The 27,698-nt window shown below is 39.8% G+C and overlaps 3 protein-coding genes across 3 annotated transcripts; 2 read left to right on the plus strand and 1 right to left on the minus strand.

Annotated features, from left to right (window-relative positions):
- Positions 1 to 708: 708 nt before the first annotated feature.
- Positions 709 to 25,899, plus strand: LOC128885620 (polycomb group protein Psc-like). Its single transcript, XM_054139726.1, has 4 exons — positions 709 to 1,665; positions 16,326 to 16,466; positions 19,463 to 20,055; positions 22,589 to 25,899. Exons 2-4 carry the CDS (start codon positions 16,349 to 16,351, stop codon positions 24,353 to 24,355), a joined length of 2,478 nt encoding a protein of 825 aa, XP_053995701.1. The 5' UTR covers positions 709 to 1,665; positions 16,326 to 16,348; the 3' UTR covers positions 24,356 to 25,899.
- On the plus strand, positions 12,318 to 13,438 carry LOC128885638 (uncharacterized). The gene has a single exon (XM_054139773.1). It carries the CDS (start codon positions 12,652 to 12,654, stop codon positions 13,138 to 13,140), a length of 489 nt encoding a protein of 162 aa, XP_053995748.1. The 5' UTR covers positions 12,318 to 12,651; the 3' UTR covers positions 13,141 to 13,438.
- On the minus strand, positions 13,444 to 14,901 carry LOC128885635 (E3 SUMO-protein ligase ZBED1-like). Its single transcript, XM_054139769.1, has 3 exons — positions 14,847 to 14,901; positions 14,089 to 14,764; positions 13,444 to 13,971 (listed from the first exon to the last, which is right to left on the minus strand). Exons 2-3 carry the CDS (start codon positions 14,726 to 14,728, stop codon positions 13,631 to 13,633), a joined length of 981 nt encoding a protein of 326 aa, XP_053995744.1. The 5' UTR covers positions 14,729 to 14,764; positions 14,847 to 14,901; the 3' UTR covers positions 13,444 to 13,630.
- Positions 25,900 to 27,698: the final 1,799 nt, after the last annotated feature.

Genomic DNA, 27,698 nt, shown 5'->3' on the forward strand with positions numbered 1-27,698 from the left:
ATGGCTGCGTTGCGAGTATCCCATGATCGACTCTTAACGGCCTGCGGTGTGCATTTATAGTAGAACATAAATAAGAAAGTCTACTTTTTGGGACGAGATTTGCAAACAGAATCATGCTGAAGAGCCAACTAGAACAATCACAAGTTGAACACAAACAAAGCACAAGTACAATATGATACGAGAACATGAAACTTGGTATAAATGGAGCAGTCGCTTAATTAGCCGAAATCAGTAGTATTATCACATCATGAATCGATCATTCGATAATACCCAAATATCACGATTATCTTTTCGATAAAAACTTGAAGCTCCTGGATGCGTGAAGCCCTGGGGAAACGACCCAGCTGGTTTATCGGTGACGGGGCCTGTCCGTGATAGACGGAATAGTATACATATACAGAATTGACGAATCAAGGGGTACAGGGGGTCCGAGGCACGCCGAGGAGGGCGAGCCAGGGCGCGAAGAGGAAAGGTATACAGGAACCGCGGAAAAGGACGGGGCTCGCGGAAAAGGGAAACGGGCCGGGTTCGTCGACGGTCGCCGACGCTCGGCGTCGCTCGTGCGACTCCGTCGCAGCGAGGCGGGGTTTAGGCGGGGTCGATACGCGACAGAGCCCGTGTCTTCCCGTCATTTCCGTGCAGCGTCGTTCTAATCGCAACGTATCGAAATCTGGCAACGGGTACGGCCGCAGTCCGGCGCCACCGTTGCACACACTTGCTCTGCCTCGCACCCACCGCCGTCACTGCATCGCGACATCGTCGTGTATCGTCGCGCTCTTTCGAGAGTCGGGCGAGTGCAGCGAATCGAGTCGTGGTCCGAGAGAGCGGTTATATACGTTAACGTAGAGTCGCGCGAGACGGGAACCCCGCGGTGGGGGCGGGAGGGGAAGTATATAACAGGAGAGAGCGACAGAGCACGGCGGGGTTAGAGGAGAGGGAGGGAGATCATCGAACGCGGGAGGAGGAAAGAACCCGCGCGCACGCGCGTCTGTCTACCCACCGGTCGATCGACAACTACGTCGACGACGACGACGACAACGACGACGACGACGACGACGACGACAACGACGACGACGAGCACGACGTAGAAAGAACGTGGCGCGCGAGTACGGTAGTGACGACGAGGCTCCGCTGATACCGTTGTGGGAAAAGTTAATCGGTTGACCGTTCGATACCGAGCGCAGGGAAAGCCATAGCGAAAGGAGAGCTGACCCGAGGTGGGGAGCAACGGCGAAAGGAAGGAAGGAAGAAACGAGGGGAAGGAGAGAAGGAGTGGAATCGGGTCGAAATCGTCCGTACGGACATGTGCGCGGCGCTGTGCTCGCAGTCAGCAGGGACGTGATGGTACGTAGCTCGCGGCGTGCGAGTTATCAGGATTGCTCGCGGTCACGGGTTCGTGACGACGGCCGTGGCGAGGAGTGCGACGGCGTGAGCGACGACAACGAGCGCGCTATCGCGAGAGAGAGCCTCGGGGCGCCGCACGCCGACGGACGGAGCGGCGTTGCCACCTCTCTTCGGACGCTGCACCACCGAGAACCGATACGGCAACCAAGAAACACCGTCGTTGCCACGTCCGCTGCTACGTTCCGCTGCCAGCCGGGACAGCAGCTCGCTGGCCACGACGATCGTCTCTATCGCTTAGCTGGTAACCACCTATACACGCTGGTAAGCCTCTTTATACCGCCCCCGCCACCCCCACCCCACCCCCCCGCCCAGCCACCCCGAAACGCGTGGTATAACCCAGACCTAACCCACGGATTAGAAGATCAAATCCCGAGGGGTATCCGATACCGTACACGTCCCGTACACCTCCGGTAGCCCGCCGGCTTTCGTCGTCTGATCCGTAAGTAGTCGAGCGAATCGCTCAAAGCGGCCTCGCTGTTGCTCTCCGGTGTACTCGCGATTCTCTACGCAAGATAGCCGCGCTGACTCGCCGCGATGCTACCCGCGAGATCCTGTTGCCTGGAATAGCCACTGTGGTCCGCGTATAGTCTCTGGAAGACACGTAGGGAACTCGTAGATCGAACGTGGCACGAACCCGCGCTGGGAGAACGCTCGGCGTAAATAGAAAAGGACTGCTCGGGACCGGGCAGGAGATAAGGATGTTTGGTAAACAACAGCGCCGGGAAAAATGCGCGTAACCGGTCGAGCGCGAGCCTTTAACGAACTTGTGCACGTTCTAGGAACTTCGTTATGTTTCTTCCACCGACTACGCATTTTCACGTGGCGAGACGAATTTAATTATGTCCCGTTGCCGTGGATCTTGACGAATTTAATTATATCACGTTGCGTAGGTGCCTTTGGAAAGTAAACTCATCGTTCAAGAAAGCTTTTGTTTATGTGTAACGGAAATACACGGGTTTTAATCTTTGATTTAGTCACGCATTTCAAGAAAGCACATGTAATTGTGAAAACAAAATGGCGGGTGAATATTTGTATTTGAGCTACAATTATAAATAATGAAATGTCAAAGCACGGAATTCATCTTTACGTATTTAATTAGTTAACGAATTTAATTATCTCCCGTTTCGTAGGTGCCTTTCGAAAGTAAACTCATCGTTCAAGAAAGCTTTTGTTTATGTGTAACGGAAATACACGGGTTTTAATCTTTGATTTAGTCACGCATTTCAAGAAAGCACATATAATTGTGAAAACAAAATGGCGGGTAAATATTTATATTTAAACTACAATTATAAATAATCGAATGTAAAGGCACGGAATTCATTTCTAAGGAATGACAAGATTACTATGCTTCGTACTTGGTAATGGACATCAGGTTTAGGCTTGCATAGGTTATGTATTTGAATCCATTGTAATGGAATTAACTTGAAGACTCCTGAGGTTCTCTAATACAACAAAATTACTTGTAAATATTTCTACTTAAAGTAGAGTTATAAATGTATTAATATAAAGGAAATATAAAACATGAAAATCGTCCTAAATGATTGAAAATCGTACACCAGTATATAGTTTAACCCTACATTGATTCGTAATTAAGTACAAAATGTGCAATAGTGTATACACGTATGTGTATGTATACATCAGCCATGCACAAGCTTCGTAAATGGCGCCAAATATAAAACAGTTCAGCCAATACAAAAGCATTTAAGGTTTCTAAATTCTGCCTTGTAAGATTAATGCTTCTTCATTTTATTTGTTACAAAAACACTACAAAAAGTGTAGTAATATTTAATAAATTAAACAAACCTCGTCGTTACACATGATAACTCAAGTGTCAGTAAAAATCGTACACAAGCGAGAGTAGGGTATTCCCCGATCTGACAGTGTTGCCAACAGTATGATTTTTGTTGATAATCAAGTTTCATAGATAATAACAAGTTTTCTTCAATTTACTAAATATTACTAAAGTTACAGTAATATTGTTACAATATCACAAATAAAAGAACATTAAATGATGCGTTAGTATTTATTAGATTTTTAATCGTTGAGTACGTTTTACTTAAGCGAAGGATTTTAAGTCTCTGTATGTATTCTTGTACAGTGTCTGGCGAGGTATCTCCTCGAGATTAGGTGGGTCAAAAGCTGTCTCACCTTTTGCTTATCTTTAATATTTTATTTAGAGTCTTCCATTCAGTTGTCAATACTATGAACTAACGTCAAATGTTAAACATTTGTGAGCGAAAACAAGTATACAAATTGAAACACATTAAAAAGTTGTTCACACTGTTTATCTATGCAGCTTGAGTTTTACTTTTTTTTAAACCGTTTGAAGAACCATCCAAAACTCTGCGTCCACGTGTTCTGCAGGTCATTCTGAACAAAACCCACATTTATTACAAGTCTATTCCGTTTATATTAATAATTGTTGAATAGGATCGATTAAATATATTCTTTGTTTTAGGGACGAATAAGATAACGATTAAAAAATAATTCTTCGATAAGAATTACAATCTAAATTATATAATACTATTACTTGTCGAAGTAACAAAACCTTACAGATAAGAAGCTTATCCTTCTTCGTTAATCGAATAGTGGGAGTAAATTGCTACACAGAACTTTTATTGTTTATCCATCCATTATTCGAGTAAAATCGCGTCCATCTCTGCACACAACACGTATCTATTGTAACAAAGACAATTTAACGTAACATAGTGACAAGTAAATATTTCCACCTAAACTATAGTTATAAATTTAACGTGGGATTAAGTGTGAAGAATAACGTGTTTAAACCGTTGTTGAATTTAATTTACGTTCCTTTTATATATTTATGACCGAATCGTCTAAATTTATGAAGAATCCCGACAAATAATTTACAAAGAGAGGTATTAATAATAAGTGTCCTCTAGAATTAATTAATTCACTCGATTCTTCGTGCTTTTTCAGGCAAACAAATTTCAGGGATAAAAATGTTTCACGCGACGTCGACGCGGTGACCGTCGTTTTTTGAATATTCCAGTTTATTCGAAAACACAGCGGAAAACGTGTTAAACGGTCGCCAATATAAAATGTTTGGATTAGCGGTATCGTGACCAGGTATAGACTGGAACGCAAATCGAAAAACAAGGTCCTCGCGTGAAAGATATACTTCACAGTAAAGCAGACATTAATCCTTTTATTTATACCAAGGGTCGGCACCTGTGCCTGAGGGCCTGACCCCACCCAAAGGTGATGGGTTCGTACAACGACGAACGAGCGCCAAATAACTTGGTTACTTGTACCAATACCACTGGTGGCAGAGATGGACAAAACCCTTGGCTTCGAATAAATCTGAAGTTTGCCGATGTGTTTGTCTCGTTTCCTTCTTTGGAAAATGTTCAAAAGAGGAAACGAGACAAACACATCGGCGGCAAACTTCAGATTTATTCGAAGCCTAGGGTTTTGCCCATCTCTGGGTGCTGGAAGACATTAACCTAATCAGGGACGATTTTTCTTCGCGCTTTTCTTATATCTCCAACTGCACATCGGGAATAATATTATCAATGCAGCCAAGATCATACAATTTGTCACTCCTCTTGTTGAGCAATTCTTTTTATTATTGACAGTAATTATATTTGGTTGTCCGGAAAGTTCGTGGCAATTTTTAAGAAAAATTCAAAGGCACATTTGAATTTTGATATATATTTATTGAATTACATAGGTGTCATTTTGTTCCACATCCTTTCCACCTTTTAAGGGATGCACCCGTGTTATTTGTTTTCAACCATTCCGATATAAACAGATGTGTACCACCTATCAAAAATCAGCACGGACTTTCCAGACGAACTAATAGTATTCGGATTTTTTGTTCAGGTATACAAATAGTACAAGAATCCAAATGAAACTCCCGCTCTATTCTGAATGGATAGAGGAGAGGGATAAAAGACTGTAACCACCGGTGATTCCGTGACAACTGTCCCATCGACGGCTTGTCTTCGCGATCCTCGATCGGTCTTCCTCTACTGCGTCGCAATCCGATATTATTTTCTCCGTGGTTTCTTTCGTGGCCTCGCCGATCATCGAGCGTAGAGGACGTGACCGGAATCGAAAACAAACCTCATTCGTCCGTCCGGTGAAAAATTGAGATCGCGATTCCCTGTGTACACCGTTCGCGTGGAACACGGCCGAAGCGAATTCGGTTTCTCTCGACTTGGCGCCAGACCTTCCTCAAGTTCGACTCTAGAGGTCCTTCTACTTCTTCCCTCTCCCTCTTCTATCTTCTTTTCCAACCCACCTTCGTTGCCCCCGCCATTCCTCTGTGACTCTACCTCGTGTCTCCGTCGTGTTCCTGTCCTTGGCGTATCATTCACAAACCCAAATCGCTCGAATGCTGAAATAGTTGACTATGTCACTGTCGACGCAGGTGGTCGAGGGCTTTTCTTTCTGCCCAGTTCGTTGGCCATGCGCACTGCCGCTTGGCCGTGTTATCGGGATGGTGTACGCGAACTGTTTTCCACGCTTGTACTCAACGACCGGCTTCGTTATTCGGAGTTTCAAATATTTGTATTAGGTCGTAACATATGAAATGTCCGATTTTTAAGGGTAACTTTAAATGAACACAACTTTTTTTCTAATTAATGTATTTGATCGAAATAAGAACCATTAGATTCTATACATTTTTGCCAATGGGTTACAAGTTTTCTGATACCTTTTTGCTAAAAATCCAACGTTTTAGTGTTAATGAACTCTAGGACCGTGTCTTCCACATTCGTTCGATTTGATCGATTTCGGTGTACAATACTTTTCGGCTGTTATGGCTTGTCCAGGGTGTAAAAAACTATAATGGGTTACACCGGCCATTGACCACCAAACCGTGAACATTATCTTTTGTGGATGTTGAGCAGGTTTTGGCATATGTCGTGGCTATTCATCTGCATCTAGCCATTGTGCAGAACGTCGTCTGTTGTCGTATAGAATCCATTTTTCGTCATACGTGACAATGCGATCCAAAAACGGATCATTTTGGTTCCGAATCAGTAACGAATTGCATATTTCGTAACGACAAAACTTCTGCCGATCGGTCAATTCGTGCGATACCCATTTACCCATTCTTTTTTTTACCAATTGAACCCAAGTGGCGTGAAATTGTCATGGCACTTACGTCAAATTTTTGGGCAAGTTCTCTGACTGTTGTTCGAAGATTTTCTTCAACAGCGAGTTTCAAATGGTCATTGTTAATGCTCATCTCTGGCCTTCCACGATGTTCATTTTCAAGGCTTTCATCTTCGGCTTCAAATTTCTGATATCATCGACGAACTGTACGTTCATTTACTGCATCATTGCCAAATGCAGCGTTGATATTTCGAGCAGCTGTCGATGCATTTTTACCACTTTTCCACTCGTATAAGAAAAGGACGCGAAAATCACGAGCATTCATAATGGAAATCAAACAGTAAATTTCTTAGGTTAGATGCACATGCGAAACAAGTGAAGATCGAATTTAACAAAGGAAACTCTGCTCTTGAAGGTACATGTAAAATATTAGGGGAGACTGAGGTTCATTGAAACGTGGGTCGATAGAAACATGAAAAATAACTTAAAAACGATTAGCGATAAGAACAAATCGTCGAGGGGGAGAGCCCTATCACCGATTTGAACACTTGAGACGTTTTTATTTGGGTGCATTGCTTTTCCAACGGGAAAAGTAAGTTTTTTAAGTGTCTATCTTGTTTATTAGTCCAAAACTGTTGTTCGTTATACGTTACTCGGTGTACGTTATAATAATTATGAATATCCTAGTCGATTTTAGAATGCTAAACACCTGCCTACAACAGTTAGTTTTTGTTCTGTTCAATTAACTATTTGCAACGACAGTGTTGAGTCAGTCGAAACAATTGTTTTGAGGTTGATTGAAACCTTTTTAACTTGGCCCTGTAAGACTTTTCCAAGCCACTTTCCTAAGTCTTCTTTTATTTTTAATGATTTTAGAGAATCTAATCCATGTGGTTTATTTAAACTGTATTAGGACCAGCAGTTAAGTTAGGTTAATGACATTGACTAACATAAAGATTTTCTAATATTTAGAAGTAAAACCATTTATTCGAACACAATTATCTTTTAATTATACATGTTTCAACTAATCCCAGACACTGTTTCATTTGAAACGTTTGTCGAGATTCTTCTAAAAAACCCGTAACTATTATAACAGTAGTATAAAGTGCAATCAATAATGCGCTCTTAAAACCAAACAATCTGGCTACAATTGGAGTCCATTACCAAACAGATAAAAAATAAAACAAAGTCTTTGAAAAGTTTGGTAACCTCTTAGGTCAGTTCTAAAATTCAACGCTGAAGACGAGCCTCGTTTCATCGTTTCTGTAGCGCCGCTGTCCTATTTGAATTGGTAAGCAAAAGGCCATTCATACCTTCGAGAAAACATAATTTCGTATGCGCCATCCTAAAACTATCGCGCGGAAGATCTCCTCGCGCGAGCCCTAAAAACCTAGTTTTTCCAGGGCGTCGTTGTGTCGCGTGACTGTCTAGTTTCACTTGGGATTCGTCCGCTGGTGTTGTTGGCGTAGACTTCACCAGTAATATAGAACCCGAGAGCAACATTCCTTGCAGTTGCTTGTGCTTAGAGTTTTACAGGAACTCCGAGTATTTACTTTGCTCGATGAATTGTAAAAATGGAGAGGGCTTGTGTTTTCATTCTCTTTCTTGGCTGGCTTATGGTGGGTTCGTTCGAATAAGAACTCAGTTTTTTATAATTATTGGGTTGTCCGGAAAGTCCATGTCGATTTTTGGTAGGTGGTACAGGTCTGAATATATCGAAGTGGTTGAAAACAAATAACATGTATACATCCCTTAACACATTAAACGCCACGTCAGCCACATATGGGTGACGGAGCTTTTTACTAAAGAACTTCAACAAGTAATTTAAAGGACTAACTATTGATGAAAGCAGGTCTGGATAGTATTCGTTAATTTTGATGAGAATTAAAAACTAAGTAATAGGACAAATATTAGATTCTATAGTTTCTAATTGTCTCGAGACGAAATTTTAGTTCTGTGGAGACTTCCATGCGAATGAGTGTGGCAGTCATCGTGTTAAAAGGTGGAAAGGATGTGGAACAAAATGACACCTATGTAATTCAATAAATATATTTCAAAATTCAAATGTGCCTTTAAATTTTTCTTAAAAATTGCCAAGAACTTTCCGGACAACCTAATATAATTACTGTCAATAATAAAAAGAATTGCTCAACAAGAGGAGTGACAAATCGTATGATCTTGGCTGCATTGATAATATTATTCCCGATGTGCAGTTGGAGATATAAGAAAAGCGCGAAGAAAAATCGTCCCTGATTAGGTTAATGTCTTCCAGCACCCAGAGATGGGCAAAACCCTAGGCTTCGAATAAATCTGAAGTTTGCCGCCGATGTGTTTGTCTCGTTTCCTCTTTTGAACATTTTCCAAAGAAGGAAACGAGACAAACACATCGGCAAACTTCAGATTTATTCGAAGCCAAGGGTTTTGTCCATCTCTGCCACCAGTGGTATTGGTACAAGTAACCAAGTTATTTGGCGCTCGTTCGTCGTTGTACGAACCCATCACCTTTGGTGGGGTCAGGCCCTCAGGCACAGGTGCCGACCCTTGGTATAAATAAAAGGATTAATGTCTGCTTTACTGTGAAGTATATCTTTCACGCGAGGACCTTGTTTTTCGATTTGCGTTCCAGTCTATACCTGGTCACGATACCGCTAATCCAAACATTTTATATTGGCGACCGTTCAACACGTTTTCCGCCGTGTTTTCGAATAAACTGGAATATTCAAAAAACGACGGTCACCGCGTCGACGTCGCGTGAAACATTTTTATCCCTGAAATTTGTTTGCCTGAAAAAAAGCACGAAGAATCGAGTGAATTAATTAATTCTAGAGGACACTTATTATTAATACCTCTCTTTGTAAATTATTTGTCAGGATTCTTCATAAATTTAGACGATTCGGTCATAAATATATAAAAGGAACGTAAATTAAATTCAACAACGGTTTAAACACTTTATTCTTCACACTTAATTCCACGTTAAATTTATAACTATCGTTTAGGTGGAAATATTTACTTGTCACTATGTTACGTTAAATTGTCTTTGTTACAATGAATCTGTGTACATAACCCAAGTCTCAATCCGATAGGAGGGTTCAAATACTGTTGCTCCTCTAACCGATTACAAGAGTACTCAGTTGATAATTATCAAGTGTAGAAATTAATTCCGTGTCTTTACATTCAATCATTTGTAATTAGACTGCGGATTTTATGCATTTATGATGTACAGTAATATAGAAAACATATATAAAGTATACATAATGCATGTTGAATATATTTATTGTGTTACTTTATAAATGCATAAAGTCTGCAGTCTAATTAGTACTCTTTTTTTAAATAGAAATATTTACCTTCCATTTCGTTACGTTAAATAATAGTAAAACATACAGATTGCTTCAAAATTTAATTTTTCTACATTCTGTGCTCTTTTGGAATGTATGATCAAGGGAAGATTAGAAGTACGCCTTGGAAAAGCACAAATATAATTTCTACACCTAATAATACACTACGTTATAAAATTATCGTATCAAAATTATTCATACAAATTTTGCCATTTTTCACATACGCTCGAGATACGATATTAATTGAAAAACGCACAAATAATTTCGAAATGGCATAACTAGGTCAAAACAAAAATCGTATACTTTTTTTTTTTAAATTGCTTGTTAAAACGTACACTTTGCTCCAGATACCCATGGACTCGCATTCATTTTACATAATCCGTTCCTTAAGTAATCACCGAGAAAATAAGAACGATTTCTTGATACAATACGAATCGATGGAGTTATTTAAAAAATGTCAAAAGTATAATGAATAATTTTGTCGCGTGTATTAAAGGAAATCGAAATTTTCGAAATTCCTTTGAAAGCGCATCTTTGATAACAAAACGCATCTTTGATAACAAAACGCATCGATAAGCGCTCGCGGAGAACAGCCAAGCTCGACAGAGCGTTTTTGGCGCGCGAGCAACGCGATCGCCGACGTGGTTTTTTGGCGAAACGCGATTCTCTCGCGCGATAACAGGGAACCGCCGTCGCTCGCGTATGATACTCGTCCGGTCGAAAATATTATCGAATGCTCGGAACGGGGAAGGGAGAGTCCGGAGAGAAACCATCCCCTTTAAGAGATGATAGACCTTAAAGTCCCACCGTAACTCGTTTCTTCCCTCGGATTTCCACGAGAGATATTTCATTATTCTAAATATATCGACGGGGCGCGTACGGGACCCGCGTAAATGGAAATCGCCAGTTCGCGTGTGTATACTAACCCAATTACGTGCGCGGATTCCCGGCGCTCTGATGTGCGCGCGGCTACCAGCATTTAGGAATCCGCCGGCTGTTATTAGGATGCGTATCGACATCAATGGGAGTCCGTATTAATGCGCGCGTTACGCGATTTAATTTTAGATAACCGCGCGGATCGCCGGATAAACAGAGAGACCGTGTCCGATGGACGAGACTTATGCCACCGATGCGTGTAAAATGTTGCAAATCTACATACAGCTAGTGTACTAAGTATTCGTACAGCAACCAATACAAAATGAAATTAATAAGAAAATGAGAGGCTAACGTTAAAAGTTAATTTAACACTTTAATTTATGCAAATTCTACTCTGAAAATACGTAGGAATGTTGGTTGATTATTTCTTCCCTTACAATTTATTAATGAAATAAATACATGAAGTTTTATTTTGAATTGGTTTCTGTACGAATACTTATTACACTCACTGTATATGTTTATGTACAGATATGCGTAATATATTTGAATAGAAATGTTTTTAAGCATTAGGTGTACAAATGAATTCTGTGATTTTACGTTGAATCATTCGTAACTTTGGATTACGTATAAATATTGACTCGTTATTTTGTTACGTTGAAGTACCAGCCTTCTAAGTTCTCGATCTCATCTCCGTTGCGATAAATGCACAACTTAAGTCTTAACCTGATGACCATCACAACGTGTATGTATAGTGTTACCGTTCGATTCAGCGTAAAAAATACATCAAATCCAATGTCAAGACAATTTTAAAGTGGCAAGCCAATTTTTGTGGAGAAATGTCGATTTTCACCTAAAAATGCACGTTTTTCTACATTCAAACGTCCTTTTCTCTTTAAACTACTACTGTACAATTTTGTTTATGTCTATACCATTGAAAAGCTGAAACTTTGAGTACCGTTTTCCCGTAATAATGTAAAATACGTAAAATACTGTCATTTTGTGTAGTCCATTTGACTGTAACCAAAATTGACTGTTTCGTTGTTTTCTCAACATTTTTTTTTTTTTTTTACCACTACCAGTGCTTCAAATTAATGCTGATTGCACAGAACTGTTCAGAATCGCTTAAATTTGAATTTAAAAAGAGAAAGTGATTTTTTTTCATTTTTTGATGTTACAAGCCCCTTAACTGCAGAACACCCTGTATTTATATATTGTTTACATGTCGAGGATTAATAAAATATATATACGTTTATACATATATGTATATATTCAATAAAATAAAATATATTTATTTCACGTGGCGAAACGAATTTATATGGATATTTTTTTTGTTTAATTGTATTATATTATAATATAATTGTAAATATATATATTTTTTATTTCATTGAATATATACATATATGTATAAACGTATAAAAATATATATATTTTTTTTTAATTAATATTTTTAATAATTTTTTTAATATATTATATTTTTAAATATATATATATATATATTTAATAAAATGTATGTATATTTTATTAATCCTTTGCGGTCAAAATTTCCTGATAGACTATAAAGAGTTAAGATGCGGAGAAATCCCTTTTCGGTACACGTTTCACGTATACACCACCGATACTTGTGAATATAAGTTAAAATTAAAGAACCACAATTTAAGTACCCATTGTAATGGCATGGGCCTACGGTGTGTGTGTGTAGAGGGCGTGAGTGCGGCGTGGAGAGCGACGGACACGTGTAAGAACGGGTATATTGCAACAAGTGTGAATCCTTATCAATCCTTAGTGTAATAAATATATTACTTATCTAAGTCATTGACACATTAATACATGGTGTCAGAAGTGATCGAATCTAGAAAAAACTTAAGCTTGGCACTTAATAATCATACTAAATAAGGAACAGAATAAACATAACCTATGAACACGTGGTTAATTCTGAATTTATATAGAAAAAATGAACAGTTTTAAGCCACCAGGGGAATTGGACCTGAAGGAAAATGCAGGCAATAATCTTAAATCCTTCAAACAAAGATTTGAAATATTTATTACCGCAATAAGTGACAAGGAATTAAAAGAACCAAGGAAAGTTGCAATGTTGTTGATTTGCATGGAAAGTAATGCACTTGATGTGTTTAATACATTTGGATTGCAAATGGAAACCCCTACCGTGAGACAAATATTTGAGGCATTTGAGGAATATGTAAAACCTCGGGTAAATATAATAATAGAGAGACACAAGTTTCACACGAGACGTCAACAAGTGGGTGAACCATTTGACACATTCCTAACAGATTTGAGGAAATTGGGGAAAAACTGTGAATTTGGAGATCAAGAAGAATCCCTCATAAGGGACGGGATAGTCATTGCTGTGAGCGATGAAGGTCTCCAGCAGCGTCTCTTACGAGACCCCAATCTCACACTAGTAAAGGCGATTGAAAATTGAAGAGCAGCGGAGATGAGCAAACTCCAACAATGCTCATTGAAACTTGAAAATGCAACAACAAATCTGGTCAATATTGACGTCATTAAGAAACAACCTAGTAAACAGGGTGGATCTAAATTTAAGAAATCATACCAGAAGAAAAAGGATGTCCAGCAAATCTATGACTGCAAGAAATGTGGATGGCTTCATAAGTGAGCGAATTGTCCAGCATTTGGTCAGATGTGCAACAAGTGTGGGAAGAAGAATCACTTCGTGGTGGGCTGTCAAGCTACAACTAAGTCCAGAAACATCAGTGAGCAGAAAATCATTTATTTTCCATATACAATAATGTATTACAAACAATGGTCATTATTGCGAACATTTATAAAAATAAAGTAGTTCAACCAAATATTATATATTAAATATTATATACATTAGATACAAAACCATTATTCATTATATATTATACATTATATACAAAATACCACGAACTCAGGCAGATCGCCAACATTTATATTTTCATATTCGCGCATAGAAAACAAATTTTCTCTACTCGTTCACATAATAACGATGTTCGCATTACAGTTACCACATTGCCAGCAGTAGAAAATAGTCTTTCACTATATACTTGGGTACCTGGAACTCCTAAAATGTTCCGAGCTATCGCTGACAATTGTGGAAAAATGTTTTTGTTGCCTTTCCACCAACTCAAAATACACGTTTTTGATGGTTCAAGTTTCGTTTGAAAATATTTATGGCACTCTGTAATCGCAGAAACATCTGATGTTTCTGCAGTTTCTTCGCAGGAAATAGTATTTAAAAATTCGAAGAGGAAAGGTGCGTCAGTTTTATCTCAAAAAAAAAGAGAAGAAGGAAATATGCATATAATTCTGTAGTTTTTGAATTCATGTGGTTTATATGGTTTATTTTTATGCTTTAATCTAGCATTGACATTAACATAGTACATACATGGTATTTCCATCGAAGGTATAGATGATCTTTGAGATGCTGTGCTAGTGGTATCGGAGTATTTCAGGACTGTGTCCTCCAATAATTTCCGTGCGTTTATTCTTGTATTTTCGTCCAATAATTTATCCTTCACACGAGGGTCCGATATCATAGAGAGTGTTAATAAATCATTAGAATGTACAAACTGAAATCTATTGATAAGCCCATTTAATAAGTGGTGGGGGAGACTATTATCTATTTCAAAGGTCTGATGTATTATATCTGTTAGTGTTTTTTGTATGCCGTATACAATGGGTACATATCTACATAGGGTTGGGGAAGATTCTTCCGACATAATAAGTGTTGCTTCCTTGAGTATTTTTAGCGTATCACAATAATGTTTAATTAGGCACCATTCGTAGCTAGACAAATTATCCGGCATCCGTGGCTCACATAATACTGAACTCAACGCATGTTTTATTTGCAGCAGAGGATGCAACATGTACTGCGAGTTCCAACGTGTTTCCACGTCGCCTATTAATTGAAGCGGAGTAGAATTCGGGAACTCCTTTTCTTGTGGCCGTTTTAAACATTCCTCCGCAGTTGCCGACCGATGAAAAAATGTGACTATGTTATGGCATTTTTTTATTGTTTGGCACATGTCCAGACAATTTTTTAATGCGTCTTTTATAACAAGCTGTAATAAATACAAGAAATTTAAATTATTAAATTATTCATAATTAATTTCAATTGTTCAATATTTTGATTCATTTACGTACCTGCAAAGTATTGGAAAAGCGTGGAATCCTTTCCCATTCTGCTGTAAGCTTCACAGCTTTAACAATGTTTACTATTTTTCTATTCGGTGAATTTTCACCCCACTCATTCATGCATTTGATCAAAAATGCATTTAAATTTTCTCCGGTATGGGACTCCGGAAATGACTGAATTTCCAATGTGCTATTTTTTATTTCAAAATCAGTGTTAACGTAGTGTAACGTTACACTAACGTAACACTGGTTTGCACGTGATGTCCATTCATCTGTGGTACATCCCACGATATGAACATTACCCTAAACAATTGAAATACGTTATATAACTATAGAAATAGAAATAGAATAGAAAAGAGTCGTTTAGATACCAAGTTAGAAAAGATGATACTAACAATTGTAATTGTAATATTTTATGTATTTATCATTACGTAAGAAATGCTAAAATCGGTTCATAGATGTGAAATTTGTACCATAATGTGCTTACGTTGACTAAATCTTGCTGAATTGTTTCTTCTAATTTCCTTCTTTCTGTGTGGTACATTTCTGGAATTATATTGTCCGCGAAGACCTTGCGCGATGGTATGTTGTACCTAGGCTCTGTCACGCTCATTAAGTTTTTAAAGCCTCGATCCGAGACAATAGAAAAGGGGTTGGCAATCGAAAACAATCGTTTGGGCAATCGCCTTTGTTATTTGTTTCGCCCTCGATGAATCCTTATCCAATTTTGGTAACTCCGCTAGTGCTGCTACGTTTGGTGGATTCTCTGTTTGTAACACCGGTCACACTATACGCGTCGAACACTTGCTTATGGTATAACTGGACATGCCTTTTTAGGCCAGTAGCGCGACCCGATTTCATTTTAATTTTCTTAGTACACATTTTACAGACACTTTGTTCGCGATTTAATTTTGAAAACCATTGCCATACAAAACTTTTATTTCTTCTACTTCTATTTCGTGTGTCTGACACACGATCTCGTCTCGTCTCGGTTTTTTCGAGATCTCGGCCAGCTCTCGAAGGAGGAGATATAAATAACGCCTTATTAGAGTATAGAAACATGCCATTAGCAGGATTGAATGTTTCACCGGCTGAACTTACACACCTACGGTGTGTGTGTCTGTAGAGAGCGTGAGTGCGGCGTGGAGAGCGACGGACACGTGTAAGGTCGGGTATATTGCAACAAGTGTGAATCCTTATCGATCCTTAGTATAATAAATATATTACATATCTAAATCATTGACACGTTGATACATATATATATATAAACATGAACAATTAATACGAAAGAAAGTAAGACAATGCAGTTTTACTCCGTACGTTTAGGTTTTTTATTAAAACGTATCGATCGTATTTCATATTTATTTCACGGAAAAAATAATATTACTGTCGGGTTACTCGGCGAGAACTGCGAACGCGTCGCGATTAAAGAGTTTTTTAATCGTCGCCGGGTCCCGACAGCCGCGAATTAACAATCGGATGGCACAGCTGTTTCAGAACTGAATATCAACATGGAGGCAACGGAGCAGGAGAAGCCGCTGGTCAAAGACTTGAACGAACATATCGTGTGCCCTCTCTGCAGAGGCTACCTCATAGACGCAACGACTCTCGTGGAGTGTCTGCATTCTTGTTAGTATTCTTAGCTTTTTCCATAAATCAAAACGCTTGGCCATCATCGATCTGAAGGAATCTCTGCGCGTCCCGAATCGCATGTCATCCGCTCATTACCATTAATTTGCAATGGAAAGACGCACGGGTGTTCGAAAGTCGCGATATATCGGTCGGTGGCGACTCTAACGCGTGGCGAACTTGTCCGAACGCTCTCGAGACATTTCTTTGGACTATCGGTCTTTTCAGCAACAGTTTCAGTGACCAGAATTTCGTTGGAGTTCGCTCGAATTATTTAAAACAGGGAATAAAATTGAATGATTCGATGAAATCGCAATTGGATAAAATATAAACACTTTTCGATTTGGTATGTTTCGTATAAACGCTGTGGTCGTATTGTGTTTGACGTTGAATGTTGACTTATAAATTGCGAAATCGTTACACAGAGTTTTTATTCGCTATTTAACAATTTTCCTAAAAGTTTCAAATGCTCGGGCAGAATTTTATTCGAATAATAGACAGGATTAAGGTCAACAAATAGCGATTGATTCATGATGTTCATTCGACCGAACAGATACATTTTTATTTCTTCGTTGATTCTAAAATTCCTTTTCTTTTTTTATCTTTTATTTTTACCTTTCCCGCCGATAGGAGATTTTAATTGTGAGGCGCTCTACAAATGCGCGTCGCAGTCGACTCAATTTGAATATTTCTTGTTGAAAAAATTTCTACAGACTACTCAAATATGTATGAAAATAGGATAAAAAGTTCGACAGAATTAATTATTTTGTTCCGTCCTAAAAAAATTCACGAAAAACCGCTTTTTTTAAAGCTCCTAATTCAGGATGCTCCCTTAACGGGAATGACAGTATTATCGAAATTTCGGTTGAATCCAAAATATTACTTCGAAAAGTCAGTGATGGGCAAAAGGCTAGGCTTCGAATAAGTCTGAAGTTTGCCGATATGTTTGTCTCGTTTCTTTCTTTGGAAAATGTTCAAAAGAGGAAACGAGACAAACACATCGGCAAACTTCAGATTTATTCGAAGCCTATGGTTTTGCCCATCTCTGCGAAAAGTATGGTATTTGGAATGGGATGCGTGCATGAAACAGTCCGTGCGTTTGTCCTCCCCTCTGGCGGGGTGTCTAAATTCAAGGAGGGTGACTAACCGCCCCGTTCTCTCCGTAGAGCGTTCTAATTCGCTCGAACCGACCGAGCAGAGATTTCGTCGTGGCGGTCAAAGTTCCAGCAAAATATTATGTTATCGCACACGTAACACGTTTGTTTTTACACTTTCCTCGATACGTAAATTCGGAAACATCGTTCTCCTAGCGATTCATTGGTATCCATTGGGTTATTCACGAGTAGTTTTACGTAATCTACGCGCATATTTTATCCTTAATAACTGACAAGAAAATCTTAACGAACGATTCCAGAGTATTATATAATCAATTTATATTTAATCGTAATTTAACTGTGATGGCTTTAGATGCGATGGCGTCAATATTATAACTAGACTGCCGGCGTTTATGCATATTCATATTTTTCCGAATACAGGAAATGATATAAACTTAAATGGAAGTATATCGTATCTTCTAAACGGTATAACACGTATATTGCTCTTAACGCTTTATACGTATGTTTTTGTTGGATTGGTAGATTTTTCCATATTTCCACTTAATGCAAATATTAGGTTGTCACAAAAGTTTCTTTCGTAATTTGCACTCAATTATTTTGTGCGGTAGTGTTTATATAAATAGACAATCTAATTTCATAGATATTCATGTTGTAACAGTAATGAAGCAAAATGAATCGTACACAATTCAATAATGTAACATTAGACATAAAATATTGTGTATGTATTACTTATTAATAAAACGAAAGAAACTTTTGGGACAACCTAATATGTAAACATCCGCAGCGTAATTGTAACACGTTGTATGGTCACTGTGCTCTCGATATGAACAATTATTTGGTATACAAAAATTACGCGATCTACGGTTTATCAGCTCCTGCAGGTTACTCGTGAATATCTCCAATATCAAACGTGAAAAATAAATTTTGTATAAACGCTTTGAATCGCGAAAAATGCTGTAAATGCTATGCAATGCATCTTAGAATTAATAATATTCGTATACTCTTGATTTTCTCAGGTATAGTTTTTTATTAAACATATTTATATAATAGTATATGGAATATTTAGTTAAAAAATATCGGTATTTCGTCGGTATTACAATTAAACAATGCACTATTAACACATTCGCGACCGATTACGTGAATTCACGTCACTTCAAATTCTATTTCCGGTTATGAAAAAATTATGAATATCGTGTTATTTTATACACTACATATTCGCAACATCGATGTTTCAAAATCTATTTTGTGATTTTTATCTTCACTCTAACCGCCTGTCGAGAGTTAATACTATTTATACTGAATGAAAGCCAAAAGCGACTCCGTTTTTACTATTTTTATCGCACGGTCCTTAAGGTACATGTTCCGTGGATTTATTTAATGTAGGATTTCAACAAAACTTCACTGGCTCGATTAAATATGAATCATACGATTCCGATTTAAATTGACCACTCCAGTTTTATGATAGCCGATATAAAAATTTTGTAATTTTAACCCAGACCCTTATGGTAGAATTTCTTCAATTCAAATCAAAATCCAATTTAGAAATTTCCTGTGAATTTGATATATTATAAAAACCGTTACTATAAACAATTTCAAAAAAAGAACAACTATAGATCACATCGTCACTGAGACGTAATTCATTAAAATTTGAAACTGACCATAGAGAATATTACAAATGCATGTGCAGATATACATATCGATTTATTATCATTGTATTTTTGCGAATGTTTCCAATCACATTTTCGAACGTGACTATCTCGAAACGAATATCTCAAAAAAAAAAAGAAAAGAAAAGAAAAGAAACAGACTTACTTATATGGAATGACTCGACGGAAATGTAAAACATCTACGAGCTTAATGTACGAGGCGAACGACGTTCAGTTTGCAGAGGTTGCATTGTCAGAAGGTTGAGCAGCGGTGCCCGAGCGTGTCCCGTATGCAACGTCGCGACGTCTCCGCCTCTCTTGCCGGACGTAAAGCTACAACAACTGGTATATCTCGTGGTACCAGGCCTCTTCCGGTCCGAGCTCGAACGGAGGCGTCACTTCCGGTTGGTGAACCCGCAATGTCCACCTTTAGTCCCGCCGTTGGGGGCCCTCGACTTGACCTTGGACGATTTCGTAAGCCTGAGCCTCTGCGAGCTCGGCGAACCGGAAGAAGAAGTGGACGGTCAATCGGCAGAGAACCACGACGCGTCGCGACATCGAACGAACAACGACGAGACGACGAACGAAGACGGGAATCGGGTTAGAAATACGCGGTACCTAAAGTGTCCGGCTGGGGTGACGGTTCGACACCTCCTGAGACTGCTGATGCTGAAGAGAGGCTGGGAAGAGACGAATCCTCACGGGGCGAACGTCAATGCGATAGAGATGCTGTGCGAAAAGTATAACGAGGACGGTGGCGTGGAAACGATGGTTTTGGATCAGTCTTGGACTCTGCTGGACCTTGCTCGCATATTCGGCTGGAAGAGAGTGAGTTTTGTTATTCAGTTCTTTTATTTTGTAGAGTAACGCTGTGTACACTCGTGGATTAACACATTGGTCGCTGCAGAATTATGAAATGGGTGACAGGACTTTTCATTATGAAACAAAGAGAATTAATTCGGAAGGTGAGACGATAGTGGAATTAAATCTGGAGAGGATTCGTGAATTTAGGGACGTTCAAAAATGAAATATTAGTTTGTCCCGAAAGTTTCTTTCGCGAGTTGCACTCAATTATTTGATGTGGTCGTGTTTATATAAATAGACAATCTAATTTCATAGATATTCATGTTGTAGCAGTAATGGAGGAAAATGAATCGTGCACAATTCAGTAATGTAACATAAAACATAAACTACTGTGCATGTATTACTTATTAATAAAGCGAAAGAAACTTTTGAGACAACCTAATACTACGGCTAACGTTGGATTATCTTGTAATGGTATGTGTGTGGATAGATGGCGTATAAGAGGGAGACATGCTTTTGTATCTAACTATACTGGACATTGTAACGTCACTGAATAAAGTAATAATATTTCAAACACATTAACAATACAAGTATAGTTAGGTACAAAAGCGTGTCTCCCTCTTATACTCCATCTATCCACACACATTTCATTACACACACATACCATTAAAATCTAATTTTCGACGATCTCGAGACTAAAATTTCAACTTTGTAGATCGCGAGTGGATCAGCCTGGTAGACAATGTGTTAATTCATTAGAGGCACTGGGGAGTACAAATGAGTTTTAGGTTTAAGGAATCAATCAGTATCAATATTAGATAAAACATGTGCTATTTAGCTAGCACTTTAAAATCAGTACTATTATTAATAATGTGTATTATCTAGATATTGATCGTTGTTTAGTAAGGCCGATCGCACACGGCGCAACCGATTTGAAATTAGTGTTGCAAACCGTTTGCGCTCTTTGTTTTACCTACTGAAGAATTGGATCCACGGTTGCATGCAACTAAATAGTTTCAAACCACTCTGAGACTTGTTGCATGCGACCGTGGATGTAGGTAAAACAAAGATCGTGGAGTAGGTAAAACAAAGATAGTGGAGTAGGTAAAACAAAGAGCGCAAACGGTTTGCAATACTAATTTCAAATCGTTTGCGTCCGTGTGCGATCGGCCTAAGTTTCAAACACTTACTTTGTATTTTTGCATTGAAAACAACAAACAGCTCTAACGCCGATACTGCTTCTAATTTCTAATGTTCTTCCGTAAAGATATAGACAATTTATCTTAACCCTCTGTTGCACAATCTGTTCAATTAAGAACCGAGGAGATTTGATGAAATTCACGCATGATATTTTCTTACATGGATATCCGGTAACTCTGTAGATTATGCAGCTGTTCAATGTTCAATTTGAGTACTAATTAAATGACGGATGTATAAATAACCAAGAAGATCAATGATTCTTAACCCCTATTCCGCGAACGAGAAATACGATTTAAAGAATGCTTAAGTGTAGATCACAAATATTTTCAAATTTTGTTAGAAGACTACAATATATTATTTTAAACATTTTCGACCGTCGTCGAAGTCTTCTTCGACGAGCAAGACGTTATCTATAAAATAAAGAGAGCAAAACATATAATAGTTTGACATTTTGTTGATACAAAAATAGTATAATTACTGTTCATTATTATATCATCGTTTATTTTTATTTTCTAGATATTTTCTAGATTCTATTTTGAAGGGAACGTCGATGAACGTCGGGAAAGCATACGATACTAAAACACTTGAAGTTATTGTTACTACAGTTAGTTATAATTAAGAACTATGCCGTGTTTTATTTCCTAAACAGTGACACGAGTTTGAAAAAGTTAAAAACGTTTGCAATAGAGGGTTCACGATACTTGTGATCTTCGGCCATATATACTTATAGACGCGGCTTCGGATAAATGTAGCAAAGATAAAATCATCTATGTGACGTCGCATAAATGTAAAGTAACGATGGAACTCTATCGTTGAGTCTGTATATATATTTTGCTTACATAATGCTTGCCATAACGCTCTTTGGAAATTGTAATTCTGAAATATTAAATTTAAATTATAATATTATTCCCTTATAATTTGTTTTCGTTTAAAAAATAGTAAAAACAATACACAGCTGTCTAGAGTAAAGTTATTTATTTATCGATAATTATTAGTTATTATTAATAATGTCAAAAAATTATTTAAAACAGTGCAGCCTCAATTATTTCATCTTTGCAGCACGTGTCTGATACAATTTATATATTCGAGAATTAAGCAGTATCCGCCATTTTGAACGATCTAGAAATATTATCTTGTAACGTCACACGAGGGCATCTTTTCCCAAAAGAAGGAGGATACTCAATTCGACATGTATATATTTCATTTTCTTCATTTCGATTCGTAGATTCGCGTATACAAGCCTAAGTGTCTATGAGTATGTACGGTCGAAGTTTACGATCATGTGTCGCTAGTCGCGCACTGATCTTCGCCTGCGACGGTAGATACCATAGGGGAAGCGATGATCTTCTCGTTCCAGGAAGAGCCGATGAAGCTGTTTTACCGTGTGGCGCGGAAGCCGGAGCTCGTCTCGGTCCCCAAAGTGAGTCCTTACAACGACGAGAGGACCAAGGATGCCGCTACTATGGAAAATATTCAAAGGCCGCCGACGCCGCCTCCGAGTCCCAAGCCGGCACGGGAATGCGAAGTCGAGGCTTGTAGGATTTTAGAAAGTAGCGCCGAGCCGCCTCGGTCCCTGGAGACGAATCTGGAACGCGACAAAGAGTCGAAAGCGAAGAAACCCCGTTGCGAGGTGACGCCCGTCATAAGGACGCCCGATCTCGTGCCGATGCAGACGAACCACGCGCCGGAGAGTTCCAAGACCAAAGAGTTAGCCAGGCTGGAGCACCGAAAACGTAGGAAACGACGAAACAAGCGTGTGATCGCCGAAATCACTACAACACCCCGGGAGGATCTGTTGAAGTTGAAGGTTCGTCTGACGCCCTGCCCGCCGAGGATCACGTCGAGCACCGGAGGAGGCCAGGCAAAAGAGAAGCTGTTGCAGATGCGTGCCGTTAGAAGAGAGAAGATCAAAACCACCGCGATAGGTCAGCAACGATCGACGAGTTCGTCTGTTCGAGACGAGGTCCCGGGAGCGAAGGAAAACCTCGGGGAGAGCGAGGAAACGATAGAGGAGATTATAGACAGCATCCCGGACGAGGTGGTTAGAATCGCACAAAACATAACTACTCCGATAGAGGAGACGTCCGCGGCCACCGAGCGAATAGAGCAGCGGAGTGCTCCGTCGACGTGCAGGACATCGTCCAAGTCGAAGGAAGCCGAGACCGAACCAGAGACTGCCAAGGCCGCGGAAGAATCCGACGCGGAACGTCCGAAAAAAGACGAAGAGATCCTTCGACGATTGGGCCTGGTGGCGGTGAACGAAGCCAACGACAAGACGAAGCAACGCGTGCAGAACAACGGCGAGAAGATCGAGAACTTGGACCGGGAGAAGCTCGAGAAGCAATTGCGCGAGAGCAAAGCCAATCGAGTGAGAAGCCTGCTGGCCGAGAAGCAGATGCGCGACGCGTTGAAGAGCATTATGTCGAAAACAAAAGAAGAGCAACCATCGCCAGTGCAGGTTAACGCTGTACCAAAGAAAAAAGGTCCGCCGCCGCTGGCGCCCTTACGCGTGGCCAAGCCTTCCGGCTTCGCCACGTCGAGCGCCATTTTGGAACCGAACAATTCGAAATACGAGACCCCGTTGGACCTTAGCAGCGGTGGAACCGTGCACAACAACGCACTCGATTTATCGGCCAGTTTGTCTACCAATAGTTTCTCGTCGTTACCCACCTCGTCTTCGCTCTCGTCTTCTACTCCTTCTCCTTGTTCCTCTTCGTCCTCTTCGGCATCTTCGTCCTGTTCTTCCGTGCCCTCGCTGAATCCTAGAACACCGCGCGCGACGATCGGTTCCGGAGGCCTGTTACGAGCGAAGCCGAAGAATCTGGATCAACGAAGGGGCCAGGAATCCAATCTGGTCACGCTTTCTGACGCGGCTGTATCCTTGCTGAGCGGCTGCATCACCGACAAGAACTCCGTGGATCCTCTTGCTCTCGGCTCGGCCAATATCGCTAGCAAAGTGGCGCTTCGAATACCGCAACCGCATCAGAGAATCTCCGGTTTCGGAATGAAAATCAAGCCAAACCTCGGCGTCAGGCACATACCTAACCCACAGGCGGTCGTTGCTTCGCAGTACAGAAATCAAAGGGCCGGTTACTTCAACACAGCCTCGCAACAGCCGCCGTAAGCGGAACGCTCGCAATCCACCGACGCCTCACTCTCCCGTTTCCCCTACTTTTTCCATTACTTCCTACTATCATATTATTACACGTGTAAGAACGCTCCTACAGAAACGAGATTCCTATGTGACCAATCCAAAGGCTGTACGTTACCACATACTTTCTTATCCCGCTTCCTCCGAAGCAGGCCTGGGCAATTTTATTTAAATACAAGTACGTGTAGCAACTCGGATATTTGTTCGGTCGTTTACTTATTGGAACGTTATTTGGAAATTATAGAGATATTTGAGGTAGTAAGTATTTCAGACGATGAAAAGTTGATTCACTGTTTGAAACGACAGGTATTTTAGCCTCTTGAGGAATATTGGCATACACCCTCGTTCATAAGTATGTGGACACTTTCTTAATGGAAAGAAATATCTGATAAAAGTTGTGAATCTATTGGTATCAATTGTATCATTTATGTTTCGATATGTTTACGTTGCGAAGTAATATTATCTCATTTATTTTATAATATTACGCCATAAGTATTTTTGATATATTGAACATTCGTTCTGAACTTTGCTATCTAAACGATCCCATAGTTCCACTATAAAATTGAATATGCCACTCAAAACATTTAATATCATTAAATGTTGTTTAATACAATGTAGAATCCGATGTAGAATTTGGCAACAAAAGTTGTATAGTAATAATTTACGGTGTATATTAATTATTCATTGAAGGTAGTAAGTGTCCACAATATTTATGAGCGAGGGTGTATACAAGGTGAGCCGCGTAATGCGTTCCAAGCTATTTTCCGAAAGTATTAGTGATAATTAATTATTACACTGGACAACTTTTTAATACAATATCTTTAAACTATGTTTACATTCGTCTTAACTGTGGCTGGCCACTTTAACATTTAACCCTTTAGCAAAGGGTTTTACTTTGAAATAGCAAGCATCATTTGCTACATTTGCTTACAACGTCACCCAAAATATCCTATCAAGAATCAAAAACAAATAAAATCGATTCGTTATTCCGACGCCGAATTATTTGAAAGTTGTATCACGAAAGAAGATAATCATATGTCAAAAAACGGAACATTCGTGGAATAAGAAATCACGCCAGGTAACGTTATTTCAAAAGAGCCCAGGTCTGCAGTAAAGCCACATTGGCACGCGCGAAAACACGTGCTCTAGGTACCGCCACCGAGAGGAACTGTCTCGCGCGATTCGCGCGTAGGAATGCGGCTTTACGTTTCACAAAACGCGACGAGTTTCGCGTGGGTGCGAAGACGCACGGTACACCCGCGGTAGCAAGGACTAGAACGTCGACTTGGTGAGTGAAAGCGAAGGAAAAGATAGCGATATTTAATACGGCGAGAGTAGGCAACGTGAAATGTACATCCGTTTCACGGGATAACGTTTTCAGACGCGAGCGACTGTTTCATCGAAAAATCGGTTTTCCGTGTGTCTTCGCTCTTGACAGGGAAACGACGACGGTGTTCGATCCGTTGTCACACTGGTCGGCTGAAGAGAATGCCCCTTGGAAGAAATTACAATTTAGCAGGACAGACACTCGGATGTATAGATAGGACGAAGCGACAGGCAAAGCTACTCCAAATGACGTTGAAATTTCGACTCGGGTTTGATTCGATTTCGTATTATTAATTCTTTAACCTGTAACAACGTCTGAGACTCGTGATACGGAGTTTGAGTCGAACTTGAGAAACACGAGTCGGACGTGTCGCATAAAAAGGCGCAAGGAATGTTATACCTGATCACGGCTCGCACGATCCTACAGTAAATCGTAGGCCAAAGGGTTAATGATTACAATTATTGGACTTCGACATTCAGGATGTAATATTTCAAATTTGAAGCGTATAGGGATACGTTGGGACAAAATAACTTGAAATTTTTAGTCCAAGTATTGAATAGTTAGGCCGATCGCACACAGGCGCAACCGATCAGTTTCAAACCACTCTGAAACTAGTTGCATGCGACCGTGGACTTTGGTAAAACAAAGATAGTGGAGTAGGTAAAACAAAAAGCGCAAACGGTTTGTAATACTAATTTCAAATCGGTTGCGCCTGTGTGCGATCGGCATTACAGATCTTCGGTTGACGCAAACCCGAGGTCTGAAAGTCATTTGAACCAAGCTTCCCTGTGTGAGACCAATAAACGAAGGTCTGGTTCGATAAAGGTTATTTCTCTATTTGTTAAAATCGCCTAAATGAACAGAAATCATCATCGGATCAGGCATGATCGCTATAATTCGACGTTGAGTCGTCATCGGCAATACCGATTAACGGTAGCGTTTGTAATTCGGATTACGACATTGAGTCGTCATCCGGCAATACCGATTACACGTAAATTATCGATTAGAGCCATTATTATCAGGAGAACGCGACTATCCGCGGGAATATTTTCTCCCGCGAGCGAGAATCTCTCCGGGGGCATTCTTTACAGTTCCTCGCAGTACCTACCTAGACGAGTTAAGCTGCGTATGTTTGTAATACATGTATGCGTGTCTATTAAACAGAAATAGTATCCGTGTTTCGAGCCGACCAGCGATTTCTCGAGAAGAGTCGTGAATTTGGCGAACGGCTCTGTATTTGGAGTGGCGCAACGCCTGACGGAGATAGATTAGACGTATATAAACGTACGGTTAGGGGTCGTAGAGATGGTGTAGCGGGTGAATGATTAGGAATACGGTGGACGGATGACTGACAAAGCTTTTCTTGTCCCTCCCAATCGTGTTGTCTCCCCTTAGAGAGACAAAGGGATATGTACTTCATAGAGATGCCAAAGAACGTCGGAGAACGTGTGCAATGTATTAGTGCAATTTAATTATCGTCTATTACAATATATAAATATATATATATATATATAGTATATTATAGCCGGTTTAACGCGGTGTAAGACTGTAAGGTTCGATTCGAGGTTAAAAAAAATGGGGGTAGACGCTAGTCGTGGGCGACGAAATACGCGCAAATCGCATGGACGCGATTTCAGACGGTCCCTAGAAAATTATACAAAATGTCGGCAGGCATAACTCGCGAAAGCCACGGGAACGATCTTTTATAATTCGAAGCTGCTGGAAAGTTCCGTGAAATTTGTCCGGCATCGCGAAACCTTCAAAAATGGTCAAAATTCTCATCCGAATATCTCGAACGAAGAATAAAGAACAAACAAAAATCGTTTCTATCGCGAACAAATCGTTTACGGGTTATTTTTGTTCGTTCTTCGTTGACCGATTAAAATTTTGTCCATCTTTGAAACGCTTGCCGTTTAATCGGGGGAGTCTGAATTACACGTACCGTCGTCGTGTACGTGATGAGGTTTTTTATTTTTGAAAAATATAAAC

The sequence above is a fragment of the Hylaeus anthracinus genome, unplaced genomic scaffold (genome assembly GCF_026225885.1).
Source record: "Hylaeus anthracinus isolate JK02 unplaced genomic scaffold, UHH_iyHylAnth1.0_haploid 11981, whole genome shotgun sequence".
Lineage (NCBI taxonomy): Eukaryota > Metazoa > Arthropoda > Insecta > Hymenoptera > Colletidae > Hylaeus > Hylaeus anthracinus.

Excerpts from the sequence above, each read along its gene's own strand:
- LOC128885635 (XM_054139769.1), bottom strand. The coding sequence starts at position 14,728 with ATGTGCCAAACAATAAAAAAATGCCATAACATAGTCACATTTTTTCAT. Across the intron at positions 13,972-14,088 it reads ACCTTCGATGGAAATACCAT|ATAAAACTGACGCACCTTTC; the intron begins GTATGTACTATG and ends TTTTTTTTTGAG.
- LOC128885638 (XM_054139773.1), top strand. The coding sequence starts at position 12,652 with ATGAACAGTTTTAAGCCACCAGGGGAATTGGACCTGAAGGAAAATGCA.
- LOC128885620 (XM_054139726.1), top strand. The coding sequence starts at position 16,349 with ATGGAGGCAACGGAGCAGGAGAAGCCGCTGGTCAAAGACTTGAACGAA. Across the intron at positions 16,467-19,462 it reads CGTGGAGTGTCTGCATTCTT|TTTGCAGAGGTTGCATTGTC; the intron begins GTTAGTATTCTT and ends AACGACGTTCAG. Across the intron at positions 20,056-22,588 it reads GCATATTCGGCTGGAAGAGA|GAAGAGCCGATGAAGCTGTT; the intron begins GTGAGTTTTGTT and ends TTCTCGTTCCAG.